The sequence below is a fragment of the Simochromis diagramma genome, unplaced genomic scaffold (genome assembly GCF_900408965.1).
Source record: "Simochromis diagramma unplaced genomic scaffold, fSimDia1.1 OVJJ01000176.1, whole genome shotgun sequence".
Taxonomy (NCBI): Eukaryota; Metazoa; Chordata; class Actinopteri; order Cichliformes; family Cichlidae; genus Simochromis; species Simochromis diagramma.
In genome coordinates, this window is record NW_024386892.1 from 7,825,813 (window position 1) to 7,851,796 (window position 25,984).

Here is a 25,984-nt window from a genome sequence, read left to right on the forward strand (position 1 = left end):
GTGTAATTCTTCCTCTGAATCCACTATGCCATCAGCATCAGCATGCCATAAGCCTAAACTTAGCACATGTGAGTACACGCTGTTGTGATTCTTCTGTTAATTTATCAAAAGTTATACTTTTTTTAAAGGAGTTTGGACGTCTTACGATTAAGATGTAATTTAGATCTGTTTTGTATTGTTTCCATGAACAATGCAAAAGAATGTGCTGTCTAAGGCTACAGTATCAGTCAGAAACTTGCATCTATTCATTTTATGAGGCTTCCCTAATTTTTCTAAGAATGCCTTAAATACTGTTGGAAAAGTTCCAGGCTACTGTGAAATAATGTTTCATACTTTTGTATTAATCATATAATTTAATATGTCTTATTTCATATTTCTGATGTCTTTAGTTTTGTTGTACACTGTTGAAAATAAATAACAATTCTGAAATCAGTATTTGTGTCTGAAATTTTAACTGGCGCTGAAGTTACATAGCTCTTACATGGCTTCAGATAAAGAAGTATACTTGGTCATTAATATTAATGATGCTATGACATTGTGAATTCCAATGTTGTACTATTCCCACCTGTGCCCGGCTGAAGAATTGGTAGGATAGGTCTTTATTCCAATTTATATGAATGGAGATGACATGTTGTGGTGGTGTGGTCCCTGGCTTGGCTGCGGGGAGGAGTGGTGCAGTGAGCTCAACGGGGCGGTGCAGGGAAGGCAGATGAGAACACAGCTGGTGGCGTTTGGACTGATGACAGTTTTATTTTCCACTTTTTATTGAGGCAGAAGACAAGCGAAGGGTGCTTGAAAAAGCTGAGACTGGCGCTGACCAGACTGTGAACTGTCGCACAAAAAGTCACAAATAAACGTCACCGGATGGGCGACAGGGACCCCCGGCTGGTGGACAAGGTGGTGCTGGAGCAGTTCATGGAGTGGCTGCCAGCGGAGAAGACAAGATGGGTCCGGTGCCACCGACCCGCAAGTCTGGAGATCGCGGTCACACTGGCGGAGGACCATCTCGTCGCCAAAGCAGAGGAGCCCGGAGGAGGCAGCCAGACACCGAGCAAACATGCCCCAGTGCCGGCACCAAGGCACCGGGTACCTGCGCCTGCACAGGGAGAGTGGGCGCCGGTGTTGAGCCCCACTAACCCATTCACTTCCTTTGTGCCTTCCCAAACAGTGTGGCTGAGAGCTCCTCGACGGTCTTCCTTTGTGCACTTCCAGCATTCCGGGGCAGGAATGCTGGAAGTGCAGCCAACCGGGACGCCTGAAGAGGAACTGTCCTCGGATGGAAGTAAGGCAGCTGTTCCGCGTCGCCCATGCCCCAGCACCCTTTCCCGGTCCAGGAAGGGACGTATAGCATTCCTGCGCCACACTCTTTGCGCACCATCTCTGCAAAGAGTGTGGCGCAGGGACTGTTTCAGGTCATCTCCTGAGTTGGAATCCCGAAAGAGATACTGACTGACCAGAGCACTTCATTCATGTATGACTGTATACATGAATTACTGGGCATTAAATCTATTCGGACCAGCGTCTACCACCCTCAGACAGAAGGCTAGTGGAGCATCTGAACAAGACTTTAAAGTCCATGATTCGTAAGTTCATTCACAAGGATGAACGCAATTGGGATCGCTGGTGTCCCGATTCGTGATTGAGGTGAGAGACAAACGACCACAAGTCCAAGTGCGTCAAAACAATGATTTTATTAAACACACGTGTTGTCACGGTCTGGCTGGCAGACTGTGGGGATGTGAGAAATGAGGACCCAAAATGCAGGACTTGACGCTAAAGGCAGTGCGTTTATTTACAGGGGTGAAAATCCAAACAACAATAAATCCCCCGTGCGATCCCGACTCCCGTTCCGTGTCTTCTCCCTTATCCCGTGCTCTGTCTCCGTTCCCTGTGTACTGTCCGTGTGCTGCCTCCTGGTCGCCACAATTCCTCCTGAGGAAACACGCATACAAAAGGCAGCCGTGAGTACAAAACCTAACGGCAGACTTGCACTAACCTTGCACAATAACTGAGACTGACGGGAAGTCACTCAACGATCCAGCGTCGAGGAGCTCTCAGCCACACTGTTTTGAAGCTCCTCTGACGAGGCTTGATCGGCGCCAGGTGTGTGTGGATTCCTGGGTGGGACCGGTCAGCTGGCAGGGCCACACCCACCAGGCCTAAAAGTGCCTGCCACGACCGCACCCTCACATACACAAGCACACACCCCTAAACACCTGACAGTACACCAACACGGAACAGGACAGCAGACACAACCATAATAACAATAACCACAATAATGATAATAATAATAATAATAATAATAACTACAATAGTAGTCCACACTGCTCACGGACCCCGAATCCCTGGAACTGGGCCCGTGACAGGTGTGGAGGAAATACACCATCACAATCCTAGACCCTCTGTTATTTGCAGTGCGGGAGGTGCCCCAGGACTCCACGGGAATTTCTTCCTTTGAACTACTGTTCGGCAGGAAGCCGCATGGGGTGCTCGACCTGATTAAAGAAAGCTGGGAGGAAGGTCCAAGCCCCGCCAAGAATGAAATTCAGTACGTGTTGGACCTGAGAGCAAAACTCCACATTTTGAGGAGGTTGTCACGTGAGAATTTGCTCCAGGCTCAGCAGCATCAACAACGCCTGTATAATAGAGGGGCTAGACTCAGGCCGGGAGACAAAGTGTATTACTCCCTTCTTCCACCTCAAAATTGCTCGCCAAGTGGCAAGGACCCTTTGTGATTACACGGCGAGTGGGGGACGTTGAATATGAGGTCGCACGGTCGGACAGGGGAGGGGCTACGCAGATTTATCACCTCAACCACCTTAAAATGTGGAGAGAGGCTGAAACCGCTTCTCTGGTGAGCTTGGTGAAGGAGAGAGATGAGTTGGGGCCGGAGGTGCCAATTTCCATCATTCCTGCCTCCCTCCCTTGTGATGATCATGTCACACAGGCCCAGAGAGCGGATGTTGCCGCGTTGCAACAGCGATTTGCAGATGTGTTCTCCCCGCTGCCTGGCCGAACGTCTCTCATTGAGCATCATTTTGAAATGCAGCCTGGCATGACGGTGCGTTCACGGCATACAGGCTTCCTGAGCAAAAACCGCAAATTGTTTATGCTCAGCATTTCAGTAAATTGGCCAAAATGCTGAAAATGGGAGTGATAGAAGAGCCGCACAGCGCCTGGTGTGGCCCCGTAGTTCTTGTGGTGAAGAAGGATGGGTCTATACGGTCCTGTGTTGACTATCGCAAGGTGAATGAAGTGTCACGCTTTGATGCTTATCCCATGGCCCGGGTCGACGAGCTCCTGGACCGGTTGGGCATGGCCCATTTGTTTGGGCAGGTGCATCCACAGGTGGAAAAGATGCCAGCTATCGCATCCTGCCCACGCCCCAAGACTAAAAAAGAGGTGAGATGGTTCCTGGGGTTGGCAGGTTACTACCGCCGTTTTGTGCCCGGGTTTGCGGAGCTGACCAGCCCCTTGACCAAGCTCACCCGGAAGGGTGCTCCAGATCTGGTCCAGTGGACGGGGGCCGTGCCAGATGTCATTTGTGCATGTAAAAAAAGCTCTCTGTGCGGAGCCGCTGCTCCAGACTCCTAACTTTGCCCTCCCTTTTGTTCTGCAGACTGACGCCTTGAACAGAGGGCTGGGGGCCGTTTTGTCTCGGCAGGTAAGGGGGATCGACCGGCCCATTTTTTACATCAGCCGGAAGCCGACGGAGCGTGAAAGGCGGTACAGCACCGTAGAGAAGGAATGCCTGGCTATCCGGTAGGCGGTCGACTCCCTACGCTATTATCTCCTGGGGTGCTCCTTCACCCTCTGCTCGGACCATGCCCCGCTACAGCGGCTCCACCGCATGAAGGATACCAATGCCAGGATCACCTGGTGTTATCTGGCTTTGCAGCCCTTTAAATTCAAGGTGGTCCATAGGCCGGGGGCGCAGATAGCTGTGGCCGATTTCCTCTCTCGCTCGGGGCGGGGGGGAGTAGGTTCGGCCGGATGGCTCCCCAACCTCAGTCGGGCGGTGGGGGTGTGTGGCAGAGGTGTGGTCTCTGGCTCGGCTGCAGGGGAGGAGTGGTGAGAAATTTTACAGAGAGGATGTCAATTAACTTTCCAACTGTATTTGTTTTTTTCTAGCCTCACATATGTCAGATCATAGTTGTTTTTATTTCTGGAAAGTTATACCATTTATAGATCAACTTAAAACAAAACAACCCCCCAAAAACATCAACATGGACATCTTCTGAAAAGACCAAAATCTAGTGTGATGAACAGTTTTTTTCTTTTTTCTTTAAAAAAAAAAACGACACATGGATTATGTAGTAAGCAAAAAAAAGTAAAATAACTCAAAACATGTTTTTATATTTTAGATTCTTCCAAATATCCCCCTTTGCTTTGATTCCTGCTTTGGTCACTCTTGGCATTCTCTCCAAGAGCTTCATGAGGTCGTCTCCTGAAATGGTTTCCAACAGTCTTGACGAAGTTCCCAGAGATGCTGAGCACTTGTTGGTCCTTTTGCCTTCATTCTGCGCTCCATCTCATCCCAAACCATCTCCACTGGGTTTAGGTCAGGTGACTGAGGAGGCCAGGCCATCTGGCGCAGCACTCCATCACTCTCCTTCTTGGTCACAGAGCCTGGAGGTGTTTGGGGTCATTGTGCTGTTGAAAAACAAATGAATCCAACTAAATGCAAACTAGATGGGATGGCATGTCGCTGCAGGAGGCTGTGGTAGCCATGCTGGTTCAGTGTCCCTTCAGTTTTGAATAAATCCCCAACAGTGTCACCATCAAAGCCCGCCCACACCATCACACCTCCTCCTCGATGCTTCACGGTGGGAACCATGCATGTAGAGACCATCGTTCACCTGATTCACACAGTGTCCTCTGAACAGACTGGTGGCTCAGATGAATTTATCCTCAGCAGCAGAGATGACTTTATTTATTTTACTTTATTTATTACTTTATTTCACTTTACAGGAATTATACTTGCATTAATACCTTCTTTTCTTCACATTTCGATCTCTTTGATACCACGCTGGTAGTAGGAGCAGATTTCAACTTGGTATTTAATCCAAAAATTGACAGGATCAGTACAGCAGTGAGTCAAAGGAACTGGTATTCAACACACAGTCTTAAACAATACATGAGTGATTTTGGTCTTTGTGATACTTGGGGTTCACATCACCCCACGCTGGGGGATTACACCTTCTTTTCACCTGTACACCACTCACAATCTCACTTAGATTACTTTTTAGTTAGTAGCTCCATTATGAGGGATATTATAGACACTCAGATTCATCCTATCACTGATCATGCACCAGTGTCTATCTCCGGTGTGTGTCCTAGGAGGTGGAAATTTAATACATCATTCATCATCATGCATCAATTTCTGATGCAAAGGCTCCATTTTGGAGAACTTTGAACATGGTAACAAGTCTGGATAATTCCTTGCTAACCAGTTAAAGCTAAATAAAGATGAAAAATAACAACTATTTATTCTATAAAGGATTCCACTGGAAACATTACCTTTCATCCACAACAAATAAATACATCTTTTAAAGAGTTTTACGAAGCTTTATACTCATTGCAGATTAATCCTTCCAACACTGACATTGCATCTTCAGCATCTCCCAAACCATAAAGCCCCAGATGGTTTTCCGGCAGTTTTACAAAGAATTTTGGCCTACACTAGCTCCCACTTTTTTCAAATTGGTCACTCATTTTCAGGATGATCAGACTCTACCCCCAAACAAACTCTACCTCTGTTAGTCTACTTCTTACACCGGGCAGAGATCCTATGCTCCCATCCAACTACCACCCAGTTTCACTTATAAATGTTGATCTTAAAATACTTTGCAAAGACCTCGCCTGAAGATGAAAAAAAAATCTCTTCATTCATAATATTTTATGACATATGTATGAACTTTTGTAACCACGGTAACTTCTGACCCCACTTCCGCCAGTCCCTTTATTGTGGCGAGAATGAAACCTGTATAAGTTCCGGGTCAATCAGCTGCATGTCCCTGCTCCTCCGGCTGCTGTTGTCCCTGTGGTTGGCGTACTTGTCAGATATCGACAAATTTTGCACTACAGGCCAGTTGACAGCGTGCAATAACCTGGCCGATTCATTCATCTTTACACTACCTCACAATCGACTCAACGGTCAGGTTTTTTTTCTCCCGCGATCAGCCCTGATCAGTGCGAGATGGCGAGCCACCCGACCACCGCTACGTTGCGGTAGGATTATGAACCTATGGACTGAATCAAACTGTTGACACATGACCTATCACAGGTCCATGGAACTAAAATAAATCACATACTGGACTACACCTCATTCCACCTCCTTTTGGAACCCAATAAGCTGTTTTGTACTGTACTAACATTATTTTTGGTTGTGATATATATGCATATTTATTTATTTTTTGTACATCTGTCTATATATTCCTCATAACAAACATAATATATATATTTTGAGCTCAACTTTGATTTCCTGTGTTTTATTCACACCCTCAGGCTCCATAGTCGAAACCTATTCTGATAGCTCGTTGTCTATGAGGCTGCAGTCAGGCGCCCTGGTCCTTTAACCGCGTTACAAGTGGCGAGCCAGCCAGGAGCCTTTGTGTGTGAATATTTTGGGGTCATACATACAATTTTCTTTACTTACTTCATTTTTGCTGAAAATCAAATCAAAAATGGATTCAGTTGCACTTTCCGGCATAAATATATCACAGTCTGTGATGATCTCCGGTGTGTCTAACACAAAAGCTGATAACGAAATTCTTGACTACTTGCGTACTTATGGGAATCTTAACCGTCACTTTTACGTAAATGATCCCGCGAGTACTTTCTTCAAAAACCTGATCGCTGAGTTTGTAGATACCACTGCTTTTACAACTCTAGAGCCGTTTCTGCCTTACACCCACTGTTCTAAAATTGTTGCCGACCTTGTGTTCCGCGTCACAGCTTTGGCCTGTGAGTACGCCGCCACAGAGGACAGCAGCAATCCCCCTCCCAACTACCTCAAAGAGCTCAAGCATATTGCTGACCGCAGCGGGCACCGGTTTGAAGATGTCTTGAAGACAGTAATGAGGCAGATTGGTCAACATTTGCATGAAGCAGGAGCAGATGATGAGGAAAATGGAGTAGACGAGGACAATGGCATAGAGGAAGAAGAAAAGGAACTGGAGCAGCAGCAATTGTCTTCACCCCCTGCCGGACAGGTTTCCACTGACCAGCAGGGGGCACGACCTCGTCAAAGCCAGACTGGACCAACTCCAAGAGTATCACTCACAGCCCATGATCTCAACCCACCACAAATACAAAGGGTTGTTGTTGAGCATGTGGTCCGAAACCCAGACATAAGCACCACAACTTCACTACGTCTCCGTGCTTTTTCAGGAAGGATTCCTAAGCCAAGTAGTGAAGCAGATTTTGAATCATGGCGTTCCCAAATTGATCTACTGCTTGCCGACCCCAGTTTGTCAGCTCTATACGTCGCCAGACGTATTATAGAGAGCCTGTTGTCACCTGCTGCTGATTTGGTTAAAGGTCTAAGTCCCAACACACTGCCTTCAGTCATACTAAGTGTACTTGACTCCGCTTTTGGAACAGTTCAAGATGGTGAAGAATTGTATGCTCAATACTTAAATATTCTTCAAAATCCAGGTGAACGACCATCCGCTTACCTCCAAAGATTGCAGCTAACCCTCAGCACTGTTGTAAAGCAAGGAGGACTTGCAGCTGTTGACATGAATAAACATCTGCTGAAGCAGTTTTGTCGTGGGTGTTGGGATAACACTATACTAACCAAATTACAATTAGAACAGCAAAAGGACAACCCACCACCTTTCTCTGACTTATTGTTGTCGTTACGGACAAAAGAAGACAGACAAATTGCTAAGGAGTCACTTATGAAGAAATACATCGGTTCATCAAAACAAAAAGCTAACATCCAATCCCAAAGTACTTGTTCTTGTGGGCACTCTACAGCCAATGAAGAGCTAAAAGAAATGAAAAAACAACTTCAAACCCTCCAACAGCAAATGTCCCAACTTTTGTCCCGAAAAAGTCCGACCGAGTCAAAGTTTAAGCCACGACAAAACAAGTCCAGTCATTCTTCTCCTCAGTCAAATACCAAACCCAAGCCATGGTACTGTTTTAACTGTGGAGAAGATGGCCATGTTTCTTACACCTGCAACAACAGAGCAAACCCCAGTCTTGTTGAACAGAAAAAGAGCCGACTAAGGAAAAAACAGCAAGAATGGGATGCTAGAAATACTAAACCTTTAAACTAGAAGGAGCTTCTGCGGTGGGACACACAGGAGCTGCGTGCACTAACAGTCCCAGAAACCACAACAAAGTTCCATTGCTGCCAAAAGGACTTGTGGGGACCAAAAGCACAGGACAAATTCAAATCAAGGGCAATCATTTCAACTGTCTTCTTGATTCTGGCTCTCAGGTTACTACCATTCCTTATTCCTTCTATAACACCTATCTTTCAGACCATCCAATCAAACCACTAAATGATCTGTTGGAAGTAGAAGGAGCAAATGGACAAACTGTACCTTACCTGGGATACGTTGAGATTGACATGACGTTCCCAGCTGATTTTCTTGGTTCATCCATTAATGTTGATACACTTGCTCTTGTCGTGCCTGACGTCCAGCAATCACACCCAATGATACTTGTTGGTACCAACACTCTTGACGTTGCGTACAGCAAACACTGTGATACCCACTCTGAGCAGTCATTCCTGCCAACTGGTTCCGGTTACATTGCAGTTTATAAAATCCTCCAGTGTCGCCACATCCAGAATTCGAATGACCAGTATGCTCCTGTTATCTTGAAGTCAGACCAACCACATACCATTACTGCCGGCCAAACCACTGTCCTTGAGGGATGCCTAGTCACAAGGCTATTCCAAGGTGAGAAAGCAGTTATTCTGGAACACCCCACCTCCAGTTCTCTGCCTGGTGGACTCCTAGTAAAAACCTGCCTTGTGGACTTACCTAAACATCAGCCATGTTTTCTGCCTGTTGTAGTGAGTAATGAGTCTGACCATGAAATTCACATTCCAGCTCGAGCTATTATTGCAGAAATCAGCGCCTTCCAGGAAGTCATTTCCAAAGAGCAACACACCCAGTATTCAGACCAGTCTATAGAGTCGTTACCTCCATCTCAACCACAATACAACTTTGGTGATTCCCCTTTAACTCCAGACTGGAAAGAACGCATTGTTCAGAAACTCAACAGTATTCCTGAAGTATTTGCCAAACACGATCTGGATTTCGGCAGGACCAACAAAGTTAAACACCAAATCAAATTGTCCGATCCAACCCCTTTTAAGCAAAGACCACGGCCAATTCACCCTCAAGATCTTGATGCTGTCAGGAAGCATCTGCAAGAACTTCTTGACTCTGGCGTTATCAGAGAATCCGACTCACCATTTGCCTCTCCAAATGTGGTTGCACGCAAAAAGAACGGCAGTGTACGTCTTTGTATTGACTACCGCAAACTCAATCTGCAAACAATCAAAGATGCTTATGCTCTGCCTAAACTGGAAGACACCTTCTCCGCACTTGCAGGATCAAAGTGGTTCACGGTGCTAGACCTCAAGTCGGGTTACTACCAAATCGAAATGGAGGAGAAGGATAAGGCAAAGACTGCCTTTGTCTGCCCAGTAGGATTTTGGGAATTTAATCGGATGCCACAAGGGATTACCAACGCACCAAGCACTTTCCAACGGCTGATGGAAAAATGCATGGGAGAATTAAATCTAAAAGAAGTCTTGGTTTTCATTGACGATCTCATTGTCTTTGCACCAACTCTTGAGGAACATGAAGCTCGCCTGATGAAAGTTCTCACCAGACTCAAAGATTTTGGCTTGAAGCTTTCACTTGAGAAATGCATGTTCTTCCAGACATCGGTGAAGTATCTGGGCCATGTAGTGTCCCAGGCTGGTGTTGAAACTGATCCGGACAAGATTTCCACACTCACTTCTTGGCCAGTGCCAAAAAACTTGAAGGAATTAAGATCTTTCCTTGGTTTTGCTGGGTACTACAGACGTTTTGTCCAGGGATATTCGGCCATTGTCAAGCCGTTACATGAACTCACTGCTGGTTATCCACCTTCCCAGAGGAAAGTGAGACGAACTGTAAAGCCAGAGAATTACCTCAACCCCAAAGAGCCATTTGGAGGACGATGGACGCAAATGTGTCAACAAGCTTTTGAGTCCATTATTGACAAACTCACTTCTGCCCCAGTTCTGGCATTTGCTGATCCCAGAAAACCATACACACTCCACACTGATGCCAGTGCCACAGGTCTTGGTGCGGTGCTGTATCAAGAGCAGGATGGTAAAAACAGAGTCGTAGCATATGCCAGCAGAGGTCTTTCCCGGAGTGAGTCAAAGTATCCCGCCCACAAATTGGAGTTTCTTGCTTTGAAGTGGGCGGTGACTGAAAAATTCCACGACTATCTTTATGGTGCTCAGTTTACAGTTGTGACAGACAGCAACCCATTAACATACCTCTTATCTTCAGCAAAAGTTGACGCTACCGGTTACAGATGGCTTTCAGCTTTGTCCACTTTCAACTTCAAATTAATCTACAGAGCAGGAAAGCAGAACTCGGATGCTGATGGTTTGTCTCGCCGACCTCATGGTGAACTGTCTGATGATCCTCTGTCACAGAAAGAACGTGAGCGAATCTGGAGATTTGCGTGGCAACATCTCAATGAACCAGATCATGTCTCTATTGACCAGCATACCATCAAAGCAGTTTGTGACCGTCATCTGGTGTACAGTTCAAGCGCTGATCCTGATCTTGCTCTGGTGTTATCGATGTCTGTCAATGTCAACAGTCTGCCTGACAGTTTCACAGACGACATCCAGTTCACCTCCATGGTACTCCCCCAAATCTCAACAGCTGACCTTGCAGCCAAACAACGCCTTGACCCTGTCATCCGGCATGTCATAGCTCAGGTTGAGCGAGGAGAGTCACCACCACCATTCCTGAGGGAAGAACTTCCCGATCTTCCTCTATTACTGCGAGAAGTAAATAAACTGGAGCTCCATAACACCCTTCTCGTCAGGAAGAGACAAGTGGGGAGTGACTTCACATACCAGCTAGTGCTACCTGAGGAATATCGACCAGTTGTACTACACCACCTACATGATCAAATGGGTCACATGGGAATTGACAGGACGCTGGACTTGGTCCGTTCCCGGTTTTATTGGCCTAAGATGACCAGTGACGTGCTCAATAAAATAAGGCACTGCGAAAGATGCGTGAGACGCAAATCTCCATCTGAACGAGCCGCACCTCTGGTCAATATCAAAACTTCTCATCCCATGGAACTGGTGTGTATGGATTTTCTCTCTGTGGAACCAGATCGTGGAGTCAAAGACATACTTGTCATAACTGACCATTTCACAAAATATGCCATTGCTGTGCCAACACCAAACCAGAAAGCCAGGACTGTTGCCAAATGTTTATGGGACAACTTTCTTGTGCATTATGGTATCCCAGAACGCTTGCACAGTGACCAAGGCCCTGACTTTGAATCCAGAATCATCCGAGAGCTTTGTGAAATGGCTGGGATCCACAAAATAAGAACCACTCCATACCATCCAAGAAGCAATCCTGTTGAACGGTTTAACCGAACATTACTGGATATGCTAGGAACACTCACAGCTCAACAGAAATCCCATTGGAAAGATTTTGTAAAACCCCTGGTGCATGCATACAATTGCACAAGAAACAATGTTACAGGTTTTTCACCATATGAGCTTATGTTTGGCCGCCAACCTCGCTTACCGGTGGACTTGGCCTTTGGACTACCCCTTGCCAAAGAAGGATCAACATCCCACACACAATATGTGGACAAACTAAAGTCCCACCTAGAAGAAAGTTATAAGCTGGCCATCGAAAACTCAGAAAAGGTGATGAAACGTAATAAAAACAGATTTGATAAAAATGTCACTGCATCACAGCTGAATGTTGGAGACAGAGTTCTTGTGAGGAACGTGCGGCTAAGAGGCAAACACAAGCTTGCAGATAAATGGGAGTCATCTGTGTACATTGTAGTGAAGAAAGCCGGCACTCTTCCTGTGTATACAGTTCGACCCGAAGGCCAAGACAAGCCCCTGAGAACTTTACATCGAGACCTCCTACTGCCCTGTGGGTATTTACCACCTGAAAAGGAAATGCTTACTAAGCAGAAAAGAAAAATGCCTGTCTTACCCGTGTCTCCTGTACGTGCTGATGATGCTGATAACAATGACGAAGAGGAACTAATCTCATACCTACCTGTTCCTTTCTCTGCTGAACCTGTCACCTTCACAACAACCATCGACTTACCCAATACTCCGCAACCTGTGCCACTTATCAACCAGCCCGATGTCCCTGTAGTATTGGCTACAGAGGAAGAGAATGCTATCCTCTCAGAGGAACCTGTACCTGCTGAAGAGGAACAAGTTATTGCTAGCGGAACCGTGGAAGCTGGCTTTGAGCCAGTTGATCTTGTAGAAACTTCTCACGATGAAGACAGACTGTCTTCTGAGTCGGAAGCATCCAGAAGTAACTTGTCACAACACTCACCTACTGAATCAGAGCCTCTCAGTCCTGAGGCAGAACCACCCTTGAGGCATTTAACCCGCACCAGGAATCCTCCTGATCGGCTGCAATACATCAAGCCTGGTAAGCCTCTGTTAAAGAGCGTTCAGACCTTTCTCCATGGGTTAAGTTCTGTCTTCTCCTTCGCTCTTCAAGATGATGAAGAAGAGACGATGCTTTCACACCTCAGCCAACCAGTCATTCGCTGCCAGCCTAGCCCATGTACGAGGACGTCCATGAGATTAGGGGGGGAGAGTGTAACCACGGTAACTTCTGACCCCACTTCCGCCAGTCCCTTTATTGTGGCGAGAATGAAACCTGTATAAGTTCCGGGTCAATCAGCTGCATGTCCCTGCTCCTCCGGCTGCTGTTGTCCCTGTGGTTGGCGTACTTGTCAGATATCGACAAATTTTGCACTACAGGCCAGTTGACAGCGTGCAATAACCTGGCCGATTCATTCATCTTTACACTACCTCACAATCGACTCAACGGTCAGGTTTTTTTTCTCCCGCGATCAGCCCTGATCAGTGCGAGATGGCGAGCCACCCGACCACCGCTACGTTGCGGTAGGATTATGAACCTATGGACTGAATCAAACTGTTGACACATGACCTATCACAGGTCCATGGAACTAAAATAAATCACATACTGGACTACACCTCATTCCACCTCCTTTTGGAACCCAATAAGCTGTTTTGTACTGTACTAACATTATTTTTGGTTGTGATATATATGCATATTTATTTATTTTTTGTACATCTGTCTATATATTCCTCATAACAAACATAATATATATATTTTGAGCTCAACTTTGATTTCCTGTGTTTTATTCACACCCTCAGGCTCCATAGTCGAAACCTATTCTGATAGCTCGTTGTCTATGAGGCTGCAGTCAGGCGCCCTGGTCCTTTAACCGCGTTACACTTTTATTAAGGGTAGACACTCAGCCAATAATACACACGGATGCATCAGAGAGCAACTTGGGGTTAGTATCTTGCTCAAGGATATTTGGCATGCAGACTGGGGGAGCCAGGGATCAGACTACTAACCTTCGGATCAGTAGATGACCTGCTGTACCTCCTGAGCTACAGGGACCCCAGCAACTCTATATAAATTTGGATTTGGTCAATTTTTGATAGACTGGATCAAAACACTACAGCTCAACCATACAAAGGGGCACCAGACAGGGCCTCTCACCTTCCCCCTCGCTTTTTGTTATTTTTATTGAGGCACTAGCAGCAGCAATCTGACAAAATATAGATATCAAAGGAGTTCAAACTGTATTGTTGTTCATAAAGATGATCACACTTATAGACTTACAAGTTCTTATCCATATCAGACTATTCCATCAACTGGGATAAATGAACAGTTTTGCCTCTGAACTGTAATTTACAAAACAACACAACCACTCCACTAGAATAAGGTAACATTAGATATCTAGGTATAAATTCTTCTGCCAGGCTCTCAGACCTGGTACAGTTGAATCATATACTTTTACTACTGGTTGGGTGGGCTTGGGTCTGGGGCTTGCCCCTCCTTGGGATGCAGGTACTTGTTGGTTCTGGCTTGATGTTTTGGCATGATTGTTTTTGGTCATTGGTGGCTTGGACTGCTCTCAGCAGATTGGCTTCTGCAGGGTCAGCTGCCCGTTGCCTCTGGGACTCCCATCTTTTGGCTGTCTGTGCACCATCTGGGGCCTCCCTCCTTTTCCTGATGGGCACAGATATCGCAGAGATGTGTGGCCTTGGGTCTTTGGTACTCTTGGGGGCTGTGAATGGCCTGCTTTGGGAGGCATTATTGCAGCTTCCCACCCTCATTTTCAAATACATTTAGCATCAAAGACACATACACACTCACTCGCTCACACTCACACATGCACACACCCACACACTAAAAAACATTGCTGATTTATGTACCTGTGCATTTTTGAACTTTTGCGTTCCAGGTGCTAGAACTTTTTTTTTTTTAGTAACTAAAATAACATGAATAGAAATGAAGTATTAAACAGATAAAAGCAACACCTGAACAAGAGGAGCCATAGAGAATTTAATTTCAGCTTCAGATTTATTTACAGAGCGCCAAATCACAACAACAGTCACCTCAAGGCACTTTATATTGTAAGGTAGACCCTACAATAATACATACAGACAAAAAAAACCCAACAATCATATGACCCCCTATGAGCAAGCACTTTGGTGACAGTGGGAAGGAAAGACTCAATTTTACCAGGAAGAAACCTCCAGGAGAACCAGGCTCAGGGAGGGGCGGGGCCATCTGCTGTGACTGACTGGGGTGAGGGAAGGGAGACAGGATAAAGACATGCTGTGGAAGAACTGATCTTGGAAAAGCCAAATGTGTTTGGCACAACAGTGCATTCACATCATAATTCAGACTCCAAAAGCTGCCAAACAGGACAAGATTATAGAAGGGAAAATAAGATATCTGTAATCTGCTTGTGGCAGGCAAAACCAATTAGACAAGAGTTTAGGAAGAGAAAAACTTGCAATTCACAATGAACGTCAGAAAAAATAAAACAGCACAATGTAATACCTCAATGAACATCACTGTGATAAAACTGCTATGAGGCTTAGATAAATGCAAGGGCATGAAAACATAAGTGCTTCGTCCAGTAAGTTTGAACTGGCAGAAGTTTGGCACTTTCAGGACTCTTCATGTCAGCCATGTCAGTGGTTATAGATTGTCACTGTAATAATGCAGCTCCAAGTGGACCTGAAGAAAGGACAACAGAAATGAATGCATGTCAGCGGTACCACACTGTCCATCTGAGTCGATGACAAGGTCTATTAGGACAGTAAAATTCTGTCCTAATAGACACCAAGAAGTCTCCACCAGTAAGAGCTGAAACACTACATATGGTGACGCCTTTTGTTTTTCAAAGCTCAGTGATAAAAGTCTGCTCACATTCATTTCAAAGTCTTTAGTCATATCATAGCCAAAAGAAGCCAAATGAAAACTCCATTTCTGTCCGTTTTTCAGACATTTATAACCACTGTGATGGAAATTTATTTTGCTTTAGTGTATTGATCATGTGCTTTGACAATAGTATACATATAGATGTATTAGGTTAGATATAAAAGATAGCATCATATATTTGTTTTATATTTTGTTCTGTTAAATTTCCCAATTCTTTCATCTTTGGGCTGAAGGAAGAACAACACTCGGTGTATAAATGCTCAATCAACAATCTCTTTATTCCATATTCCATACAACACTTAAAAAACGTCTAGATGGGAGATGTGGACAGGAGAGTGTCTCAAAGTGTCTGAGCGTTTCTCACATTCTTATAGCTTCAGCCCCCCTCCAAAGTCATAAAACCTAAACATCCACATTCTTTCTCTCTCAGTGAGCCTGAGTTCTGACCTCGGCTTCCTGTGCAGTATGTTCTGTTCTTTCTAATCAGACAAATAAGGCCATGATTCTCTGAAAACAGCATTTCTTATAAATCAGCAGTATAATATTGCATCATAAAACTCATTCACAATAAATCAGCAGTCCAATGTAATACAAATCAGTCTAATAAATCTAATAGTTGTCGCCTTCTTCTAAGTCAGGCGTATAATGCAAACTAAAACTACATAATGATTTCCCAATCTTTACTCCAAGGCATAATGTGGCCTATAGCCATATAATGATTCAACAATTCTTTGATTAGAAGTATAGGGTGGCATAAAATAGTATAATAATCTCACAGTTCCACACACAGTTATGTATTGTAAGTTAGATGTAGACTGGCACACCCAGGCACCATTAGATAGTAGAGATGTTAGGCAGATAGCGAGACCCCTCTCTAACCCTTAGGGAGGAGGGGGCCTCTGAAGCTAAATCTACATGTGACTCTTAAGAGAAAAACAAGGCTGTAGCTCGCTCTTATTGAGGTTGAGGCGCTGAGCTGGGAAAGTTGGGGAATGTTCTTTGTTTCTCACTTTGTATATAAGGAGTGACTGCAAGAGCTACTGTGCAGAGTGCAAGCTAGTCAGCAGCAACTCCATGTTTGGACCCAACAAGGTGACTGGAATTCGGTTAGCTTTGCTGGTGCTTTAACAATTGTGAGAAAAGCCATTCACAGATGGGGGGTATGCCAAAACATTCGTGCTTGATGTTGAACTTTAGAAATACAGGCTTATCCCTCCAACAAGCAGTTTGCGTTTGAAAACAAACTCTTCGTCGCCAACATTACAACGGGTCATTTATTACACTTTGAAAAACTGGGAGAGTTTAAAGAGGCATGCACAGCAAATGACCCTGCTCAACATCTTGATCATCAGCAGCTAGCAGGCTTCACATTTAATCTCCTGCAGTCATTCAAAGTGTGCTTTGGAGAATTTTGTGAGCGCACTCGTCTTTTTAAGTGCATCACCCATCCACACAAGTGTGCAGTGGACAGCAAAGACCTGAGTTACATCCCCGGTGTCTCCGTCAGAGATTTTGAGCTACAAGCTGCTGACCTGAAGGCCTCGACATGTGGGTGAATAAGTTCAAGTCACTTAATGAAGATTTGGAAACACTTGCACGACAGCAAGCAGAGTTGGCGAGCAAACACAAGTGGGGAGAAATGAAAAAACTTCAGCCAGCTGAATGTCAAAACTTGGAACGCGCTTCCCGTCACCACACACTGCAGCATGTGAGTATTGCTGTACTGACAATGTTTGGCTCTTCATATGCATGTGAGCAGTCGTTCTCACATCTAAAGAACATTAAGACCAACCTACAGTCGTGTTTAATGGATGGAACTCTCAACGCCTGCATGAAGCTTAACCTCACCACGTATCAACCAGACTACAAAGCCATCAGCAAAACCATGCAGCGCCAGAAGTCGCATTAATGGTAAGAGGTACTTTATTCATCTTTGGGTAGCCGAACGGGACAGGCAAAAAGAAAAGAAAAAATTAAAAATTATTACATCTGTTGGCTGAGCAGATTTACTAAGCTTAATAAATGTTTTTGCTAATACTTCATGTGTCACGGTCTGGCTGGCAGACCGTGGGGGTGTAGGGAAGGAGGACCCAGGCGTGGTGCTCTGTGTGCCAACAGTGCGTTTATTTACAGTGTATGGTACAAAACAACAATAAATCCCCGTGTTTCCCCAGACTCCCATGTCGTGTCCTCCTTGTGCTCTCTGCTCCCGTGTGTCGGCACTCCCGGTGCTCGCTGCTCTTCAGGCCTCCCACGCTCCTCCTGCAGGAAACAATAGCGGCAGCTTTCAGGACACTTAACAATAGCAGGCATACACTTAACGACTAAACCTAAACTGGGTGACTAACATGGAGTCTCACGCAATGATCCTGCGTCGGTGGGAGGTCCAAGATTCTCCTAAGTAGCTCCCCCGAAGAGCCCTGATCAGCAGCAGGTGTGTGGCTTCAGGTGTGGCCAGTCCACCAATAGGGCCACACCCACCAGGCCTGAAGGCGCCCGCAAATCGGTGTTCGCAGAAACACCGGCATCCATACATACACACACGCACACACACACACACAGTGGCAGCAACACCAAAAATACATATACAATACATATAATATAACATAAGTCCATAGCTGCTCAGAGCTCCTGGGTCGCTCAGACCCAGGACCCTGACATCATCTTCATGAGAAACTGACCTCACTCGTTCTGTCAGTGGTGCTGGTTTCAGTCATTATGCAAATGCACTGTTTCTAAGGTTGGAAACCTGCAGTCAGCTGAGACGGAAGAAGAGTGAAAACGCCACGTCCAGAGGAACAGAATCAAATTTTGGGATTTCTTTTCCCGGATGATTGAGCATGCATCAAGACAACACTTCATCTTGAGTTTTCATTTTTAATTCATTTTTAATATGTCCCTGTTAATATAAATATGTCACATAATACTCAAGTTAGCTATGTCCCATAATGTTAAGGCTTTTTAATTTTATTCTTATGTAATTATATTTATTATACTTTTTGAGATATTTGTGGTAATGCATAGGATGCATTGCAGTAGATCAAAATGAGTTTAAATGAAATGGGTAAAATAATGATAATGGGAGATTTTCTAACTATATGTAATAATAGAAAAATATACTTTTATTTAGTGTATTTAAATGGGTAAAATTTTTCACATATAAGCACAGATCATATTAAAATGAGCAGACATTTGTTTCCCTAAAATCTGATGTTCTATTTAATGAAAGGCCACAGTGTAGAACATACATAACAACTACAAGGATTTCTTTGGCATCCAATATAAACGCACACATGCAAAATGTAAATAAAATGTGCTGAATTAGCATTTAGCTTAGTCCGAAATGCTCCAGCTGATATGTAAAAACATGACATGAGCATCTGTCATCATCTGGATGATTGCACTGACAGGGTGTGAGTTCCTCTGTTTACCATGGGTGGGTTTGTTAACTCTCCAAATATCATACATCCTGGTCACATGATTACAAGGTTCAGGATAAGCACACACATACAGTGCTAGATAAACAGCTTTGCTTATGTATTAATTTATTAGCCTCAAATTAGAGACAGTAACTTATTTTCAGGGGACCAGCAGATTAGATTATTTGACATCCAATGACAGATAAATAGAAAAAACAAATATTAGCACTGCTGTCAATAATACTACTACTGCACCTTTACTAGCAGTAAACTAGCATTAGTTTTGATACAGCTTCAGGTACTTGTAGCACGATGTACGAGGTACATCTGCTAGCATTACTATTTAATGTAAAAACACAAATATTACACCAAAGAAATTGGTAGGAGGATGCTTCTAAACTTTCATACAGGCCACCAGGGAAAACAGGAATTATCCTGTTTTCCTTGGTGGCCTGTATGAAGGGTTGGTGCGTGCATGAACCACATGCTCCCTCAGTTTTACAACAGAACTTTTTGAACAAACATTTCAACCACCAATCACATAATCGGGCTGCTATTCAATGCGTTGCTTCAACAGCTCTGACTCTGAGTCACCGAAAGCATATAACATGCAGTCTTGCGTGTCCAACTGGCAAAAGTGAAGAGTGCGGTCTTGTGACTAACACTGGATCCCAAACAAAGGTAGGAAACTTGTCACTGCTGCGATGTTTAGCTTATTTGTCTTATTTGAAATTATGAAGCTTATTCTTGAAAATAGAGAGGATGTCTCTCCTGATCCATAGTAGATGGGCGTGAGAGCTAAAGCTCACATTCTAGTTTTGGACTAAGTCTATGGTTAAACCTCTGTTTCGATGATTATATATTTACTATATGCAAAGGAGTTAAACAGGCAATGATTTTTGCCTTGAAAGTTTGAGTTTAAATGACTTTTTTTTCAGTGAAGCCACATTAAGCAAACACATCAAAGAGCAGTTTAATAGAAATGAATGATAGTTTACATATTTCAGCTTCTCGTGCTGCAGGAAAGACATCAAGCCTATGCTCATCAGTGGCTAAAAACAGATCTTAAAACTGAGTTATTTTACTCAACAAATTAACAATAACATACAATTATATGTTGCCAGTGACCTGTTGGATGTTAAAAGGTTAAAAAAAGGGATCAGACACAAAGATGTATCTGGCTTTTCCTTTGTCTGTGCTCTCATGTTTATTAGCTGACCTGCATTTCAACATAAAGATAAAGCTGATAAGGGTAAAAATAAGTCCTGACTACATGATAGGTTTACTCTCCTGTGAGCAGAAAGCCCAAAAAAATGTTTGGCCTGAAAGTGAAGAAGAAGAAGAAGAAAGACAATGAAGATCTGGTTCTGGCAAACAAGGGAGCCACAGGTAAGGCCTGCAACACACACACACACACACACACACACACACACACACACACACACACACACACACACACACACACACACACAACATCCTTAAAAATATGTCGTGCTGTAGATGACCTTACATTAACATATATAAAACATATAAACATCTTAGTGATATTAATGCAAAGTTTTATAAAACTAATAAATACTTAAAAACTGTTGAATGAAGAACTTTTCATGCTCATTATACTTTTTACTTGAAATCATGAATCCAGAGCCAGTTTGGTCCTAATGGGCTCCCTCACTCAAGTTACTTATATAGTAATTAGTTACTAATTACTTATTATTTCTCAAAGGAAGTATCCTGCTACTTTACTGACTACTTATTTTCAAAATTAATTAGTTATATTATTAAATAGTTACTTTTTAAAAACACGATACACATCCTGAATGTTATAAAGCAACTTTTAGCACAATTCTATTTATCAAGGTTTGCTGTGTGGCAGGCAGAGGTTGGACCCAAACAGCTTTTATTCACTGGCAAAAGCAAACTGAGAAACACAGCACACGAGCAGTAGAAATAAAACAAAAACTCAAACTAGGAAAAATGACCTAAAAAGTGAGGATATGACATGACATGATAAAACATGATGAGTGAGGAACACACAGCTAATGAGGATGTGACAAGAAACAGGGGAAGACTGAGGACTTAAATACACCGGATAACCAGACGATAGGGAGCAGATAGAAACACCGCTGGGACTAATTGGACATAACAGGACAAAGGGGAAGCAAAACTGAACACACTTACATAGGACATGTTAAAACATGATGTATGCACAGAGACGCGACTGCCTGGATACGAAACACGGAACACAGGAAAGACTGAAACTAAAAGCTAGAACAACGAATATAACATCAAGAGAACTGTGAAGGTTCTCAGTCATCCAGGTCATCGTAGTCTGAGGAGCTTGGAAAGAAAAGCGTCTGGACTTCTTTAAGCTGCTTGAAGACGTTTCACCTCCAAAAATGTGAACGACATCCCAGTGTACTTCAGACCCAGCAACACACTCAGAGAAAAACTGGTTCACCCGAAAGACAAAACTCCAAAACACAGACTTAACAATGTGGTGTATGCTGTACAGTGCAGCGAGGAATGCCCAGACCTCTACATCGGAGAGACCAAACAGCCACTTCACAAGCGCATGGCACAACACAGAAGAGCCACCTCCACAGGACAAGACTCAGCAGTCCATCTGCATCTAAAGGTCAAAGGTCACTCTTTCGAGGATGCCAATGTTCACATTTTGGACAGAGAGGACAGATGGTTTGAAAGAGGAGTGAAAGAAGCATCTATGTCCACTGTGGGCGACCATCTTTGAACAGAGGGCGGGGCTTATGACACCAACTCTCTGCCATCTATAATCCAGTTTTGAGATCCTTCCCAGACGCCTTAACGCCCACTCACATCCTGGGCCATCTGACATCAGGAATTCGCATGATAAGGTGGGGCCAGGTTTCACAATGAGCTCACCCGAAACCCTGGCTGATTGGGACCCACACCCAGTTTCACACCTTGGCTCAGGCGATTAGAGGATCATCAGGGGGTCCTTTTGTCCCTCTGTGGGGGGAAACTCCCACTAGGTTTATATCTGGGACTCTCCACCATTTGACCTTAGAACTGAAGAAGCTTCTCGGATGAGAGGTGAAACGTCTTCAAGTAACTTAAAGAAGTCCAGACGCTTTTCTTTGCAAGCTCCTTTGACTACGATGACCTGGATGAGTCTTCACAGACTTTAAGGCTGTAAACCACAAAAATATTTAAGGCAAGTAACTCTGAATTAGTGTGCAGACATTTTAACTTTGTAACTTTGTTATCAGCAAAGTCCTTAATGGGTGTAATACCTGCACCTTTGTAAAGTGACCATCAGAGTTCAAAGTAGAGGAAGGCAACGAATCAGTGATGATCTTGACTGGTGTAAAAGTCTCTCACAGCTGACACACGGACCCAGCTCGACAGGCTGCACTCATCTGGCATGGGGTTAGCAACTAGCCTTCACTCAGCGACTGAGTTTTCACTGTAGCAGTCCCCCAGACCAAGGAAGATTTCCACTTCAAGATTCATTCAGAATCTAACAGTGCTGAGGTGCGCCAATACACCGTGAAAACTAAACAGAAATACAAAATACATCTTTTAGTTCCAAGGGCTGCAATGTGTTAATGTCGCGAGAGTTCGGTATCACGCTGCTTCGCGCTTCATTGAGAGCTGCCTACCGGCACATGTGCACCACAAAATGCGGTCTGAGCTTGAAGTGCAGCTTGCCACTAACTAAGCGACAGAGCCCTCTACTGGACACTAGCTGTAGCTGTACAGGCTTATATCAATAAACGAAAAACATCCTTTACACATATTCCATTCAAAGCCATAACCTGCTGATATTTTTTATAAACTGTTTGATTAACACACATGTGAACATCACATTGTAAACACACTCACACGCAGAGAGACAGAGCTCAATAATTAAAAACGTGTGCAGCAGCTTTTGGTCTTTTATAAATAAAACAGATGCACAAACTCCTTTTAGGTTTCAAATTAACAATCAAATAAAATCCATCTCAAAACATGTTTCTTGTCTATTTCAGTACCATGACAGGCAGCTTTAAACTCAGTAAGTAGGGAGTTGAATTACTATAACAAATCTAGTGTTATGATTTTTAATTATGAGGGTTTTTTTCTCCTAAATTCCTTTTTAAAAAGTAGCTGTCACATTCATGTTTCAGTTTCAGAATTAACTGTGTGTTACAAGTGGTTTGAGGAGGATTTCATTATCATCTGCTGTTCACAGTATATATCTCAGCTATAAATAAGACACATACACAAGCCAACATTACAGTGACTGATGTACAACTGTATGGTAGCACTGCAATAACCACTGTCTGATGTTTACTCTCTTCTACTTGGAAATTCTTGTACTACTGTGACTTTTATGTACGTATCTTTCCTGTCATCTTGCGTGCGTTAAAGATGGGTGATGGCTGCCTTCTTGATCCAGCATTAAAAAGAATAGAAAAGAAATATACTCACTTCACCTTTAGGAAAATCTAAATTATCTAATGAATCCTGGTACTGAGCTAATCCAAAAGTAATAGACTGAGTTCAAAATTTAAATTATTTTAAAATTAATTTAAAATTTGCACAATGACATGTCATTTTTCTTTGCCTCATATTCCTGCATTTCTTTACCCTTTTCAGTTACATGCCTTTCATGATTGCTGGATCTCGCTCCTTGTTGCTCTGAGTCGTCAGCTTCTTCAGCAGGGTTACACATTTTGTTACTGTAATGTGTATGTTGCTCTATGTGATAACGTCTGGACTTAAATTTAAGTGAGTGTTACTTTAACTTTTGGAAACAATGCTCACATCAGACGTTTACACCATGTAAATAAACAGATTAGCACCCACATATTTGACAACATGTAACTGTAAATACTGCTTATATACCACAACGTTACTTTCAAGAAGAATAAACCCATTTTAATTTTTTCACTTACATTTTGAACAGATGCAAAACTTGAAAACCTGAGACGTTTAAGATCCACAAATGAATTACAAAAATAAGAAGGAGTTGAAAATACCACGAGCAGCTTTAGGGTTATTTTTGAAAAAGACTAAATTAATTGAATAATAGGCAGCAGAACTGAATCAAATGAAAGCATTACAATAAACTAATAAAGACATGCGGCCAGAGACAAAGGAAAGGGGATGGGGGCACTCATGCAAAAACAGTATATGCGCATGGTTGCACATTTTTCATGTACACACAATTCCACCAAACTATCACTACTGACTGGCCTTTAAGATCTTTTCAGTCAGGAAAGAATCCTGAAATTGTTTGTTTATGCTTATAGACAGTGAGGTGGAGGCCGCTCCTGAAGCTTCTCTCCTACTGGAGGGAGAAAACACTGACAATAAACCAAAACAATCTGCAGCAAGAACCAGAACAATCCCGAACACCAACAGGTACGAGTTTTCATGCTTACAGTACCAATCAGATTATCTCTGTCCACACAGGTGTTTCCACGGTAACACTTCTAGGAAAATATTATGCGTCAGTGGTGACTGGTGGTAACAACATTTTGGGGTTGGAACTGGGTCAATAAAAGAAGATGTTATGAACCCGACAATGGGGGAAATAATCCTTTCCTCTCCCAGTGAATTGATAAGTTAGCTCTCTGAGAAAGAAACGAACAGTCTCTAATTTTATGGTAGTTTCATTGTATAACATAAAAGTTATAAATTGTTGGTATGCACAGCGGTACAGTGTTTCTTGTAGTTGGTCACCAGGTTTGCATCCATCTCAGGAGGGGTTTTAGCCGACTCCTCGCTCTACAGATACTCTCTCCTGTAGACTTCTTGAAAGCTGCTCTGCAACTCGAAGCTTCAGCTCCGCCACAAACCTTCATGTGGTGGGTGGGAGGTATTGTCCAGCATTGTTCTTATACTGGACAACATTGCCCTCTGCAGCACCGCTGTTAGAGAGTCCAGCTCCACACTCCAAAGGGTTACTGTCCTTAAGGATCCGCTGTTTTGAGTATCTTAGTGACCCTCAACGCGCTGCCCAGCTTGCAACAGCACAGAGGATAGCACTGGAGTCTTTTAGCCTCCATTTCAAGATTGATCAAAGACGTCCTACCAACAGTTAATCTTAAATATGATCAGCCTGTCTATGCTATCAGCTATGTACCACGGGCTTTCAAGCTGGCGGTAGTTAAACCATTACCTAAAAACCCATCGCTGGACTCAGGTCTCTTAGCTAATTATAGTCTTACTTTACATTTATTTTTTTGGAGTTTTGGTTGATGTCCTTCTCCATCAAAATGAAAATACTATAAAAATTGAAAATTTTTAAGTTTTTGGAAGTAAGCCAACTTAAAAATTCAGCAGGTGATCAAATAATTATTTCCTTCACTGTAATATTTAATTGTAGAAACAATAGCCAACTAGAGAAGTAACCGTGTGCCTAAATACACCTGAACTGTGTTTCTCTACTAGCACTAACCTCATTTGTCTCTGACTCTCTTTCCATAGGTCCAAACTGAATACTCGCATTCAGGACAGTGAAGCGAAACCCCAGAGCTTCCAGGTAATCGCATCCACAATTCGCTGGTAGTCTACTAGATGTGTTTCTTTTAATGTACTGAGAAATGTGAGTGCTGGTATTTCATATTTTCAGTTGTATGTAAACTGGACAATTGTCTTAACCCTGATGGGAACACATGCTCTAATAACACATGCTATTGTTTATCTGGCTCATAGATTGCCATTAATATCACAGAGGCCAGACAGCTTGTGGGGGAAAACATTGATCCGAGCATAGTGATAGAGATTGGTGATGAGAAGAAACAGACATCAGTCAAGGAAGGAACCAATGCTCCTTTTTACAATGAGGTAAAAAATAAAAATAAACAAAAAGAACCCATTTGAACCAGCTGTGCTTCAGTACAATAGTTTACTGTGCATTAACACAATCTGTCACCCTGTCCTGTCATTTCTTTCCATCAGTATTTCGTGTTTGACTTTTTTGCCCTCAAAGATGTCTTCTTCGACAAAGTGATCAAGCTGACGGTGGGTAAAGACTGCAGCGATACGTTT

General features: G+C 43.5%; 1 protein-coding gene across 3 annotated transcripts in view; it reads left to right on the forward strand.

Moving 5' to 3' along the window:
- The window catches only part of fer1l6 (fer-1 like family member 6), a 70,610-nt gene that overhangs the window by 1,536 nt on the left and 43,090 nt on the right, over positions 1-25,984 (forward strand). For 2 of the 3 annotated variants that reach the window (XM_040034128.1, XM_040034130.1), the window contains exons 1-6: positions 19,515-19,642; positions 20,262-20,350; positions 24,241-24,352; positions 25,421-25,475; positions 25,649-25,780; positions 25,895-25,957. In XM_040034128.1, coding sequence (XP_039890062.1) covers positions 20,275-20,350; positions 24,241-24,352; positions 25,421-25,475; positions 25,649-25,780; positions 25,895-25,957 — 438 coding nt within the window. In that variant the 5' untranslated portion in view covers positions 19,515-19,642; positions 20,262-20,274. Of the gene's footprint in view, positions 1-12,388; positions 12,395-19,514; positions 19,643-20,258; positions 20,351-24,240; positions 24,353-25,420; positions 25,476-25,648; positions 25,781-25,894; positions 25,958-25,984 lie in introns of those variants that run through there. The other variant, XM_040034129.1, reaches the window with a different exon arrangement.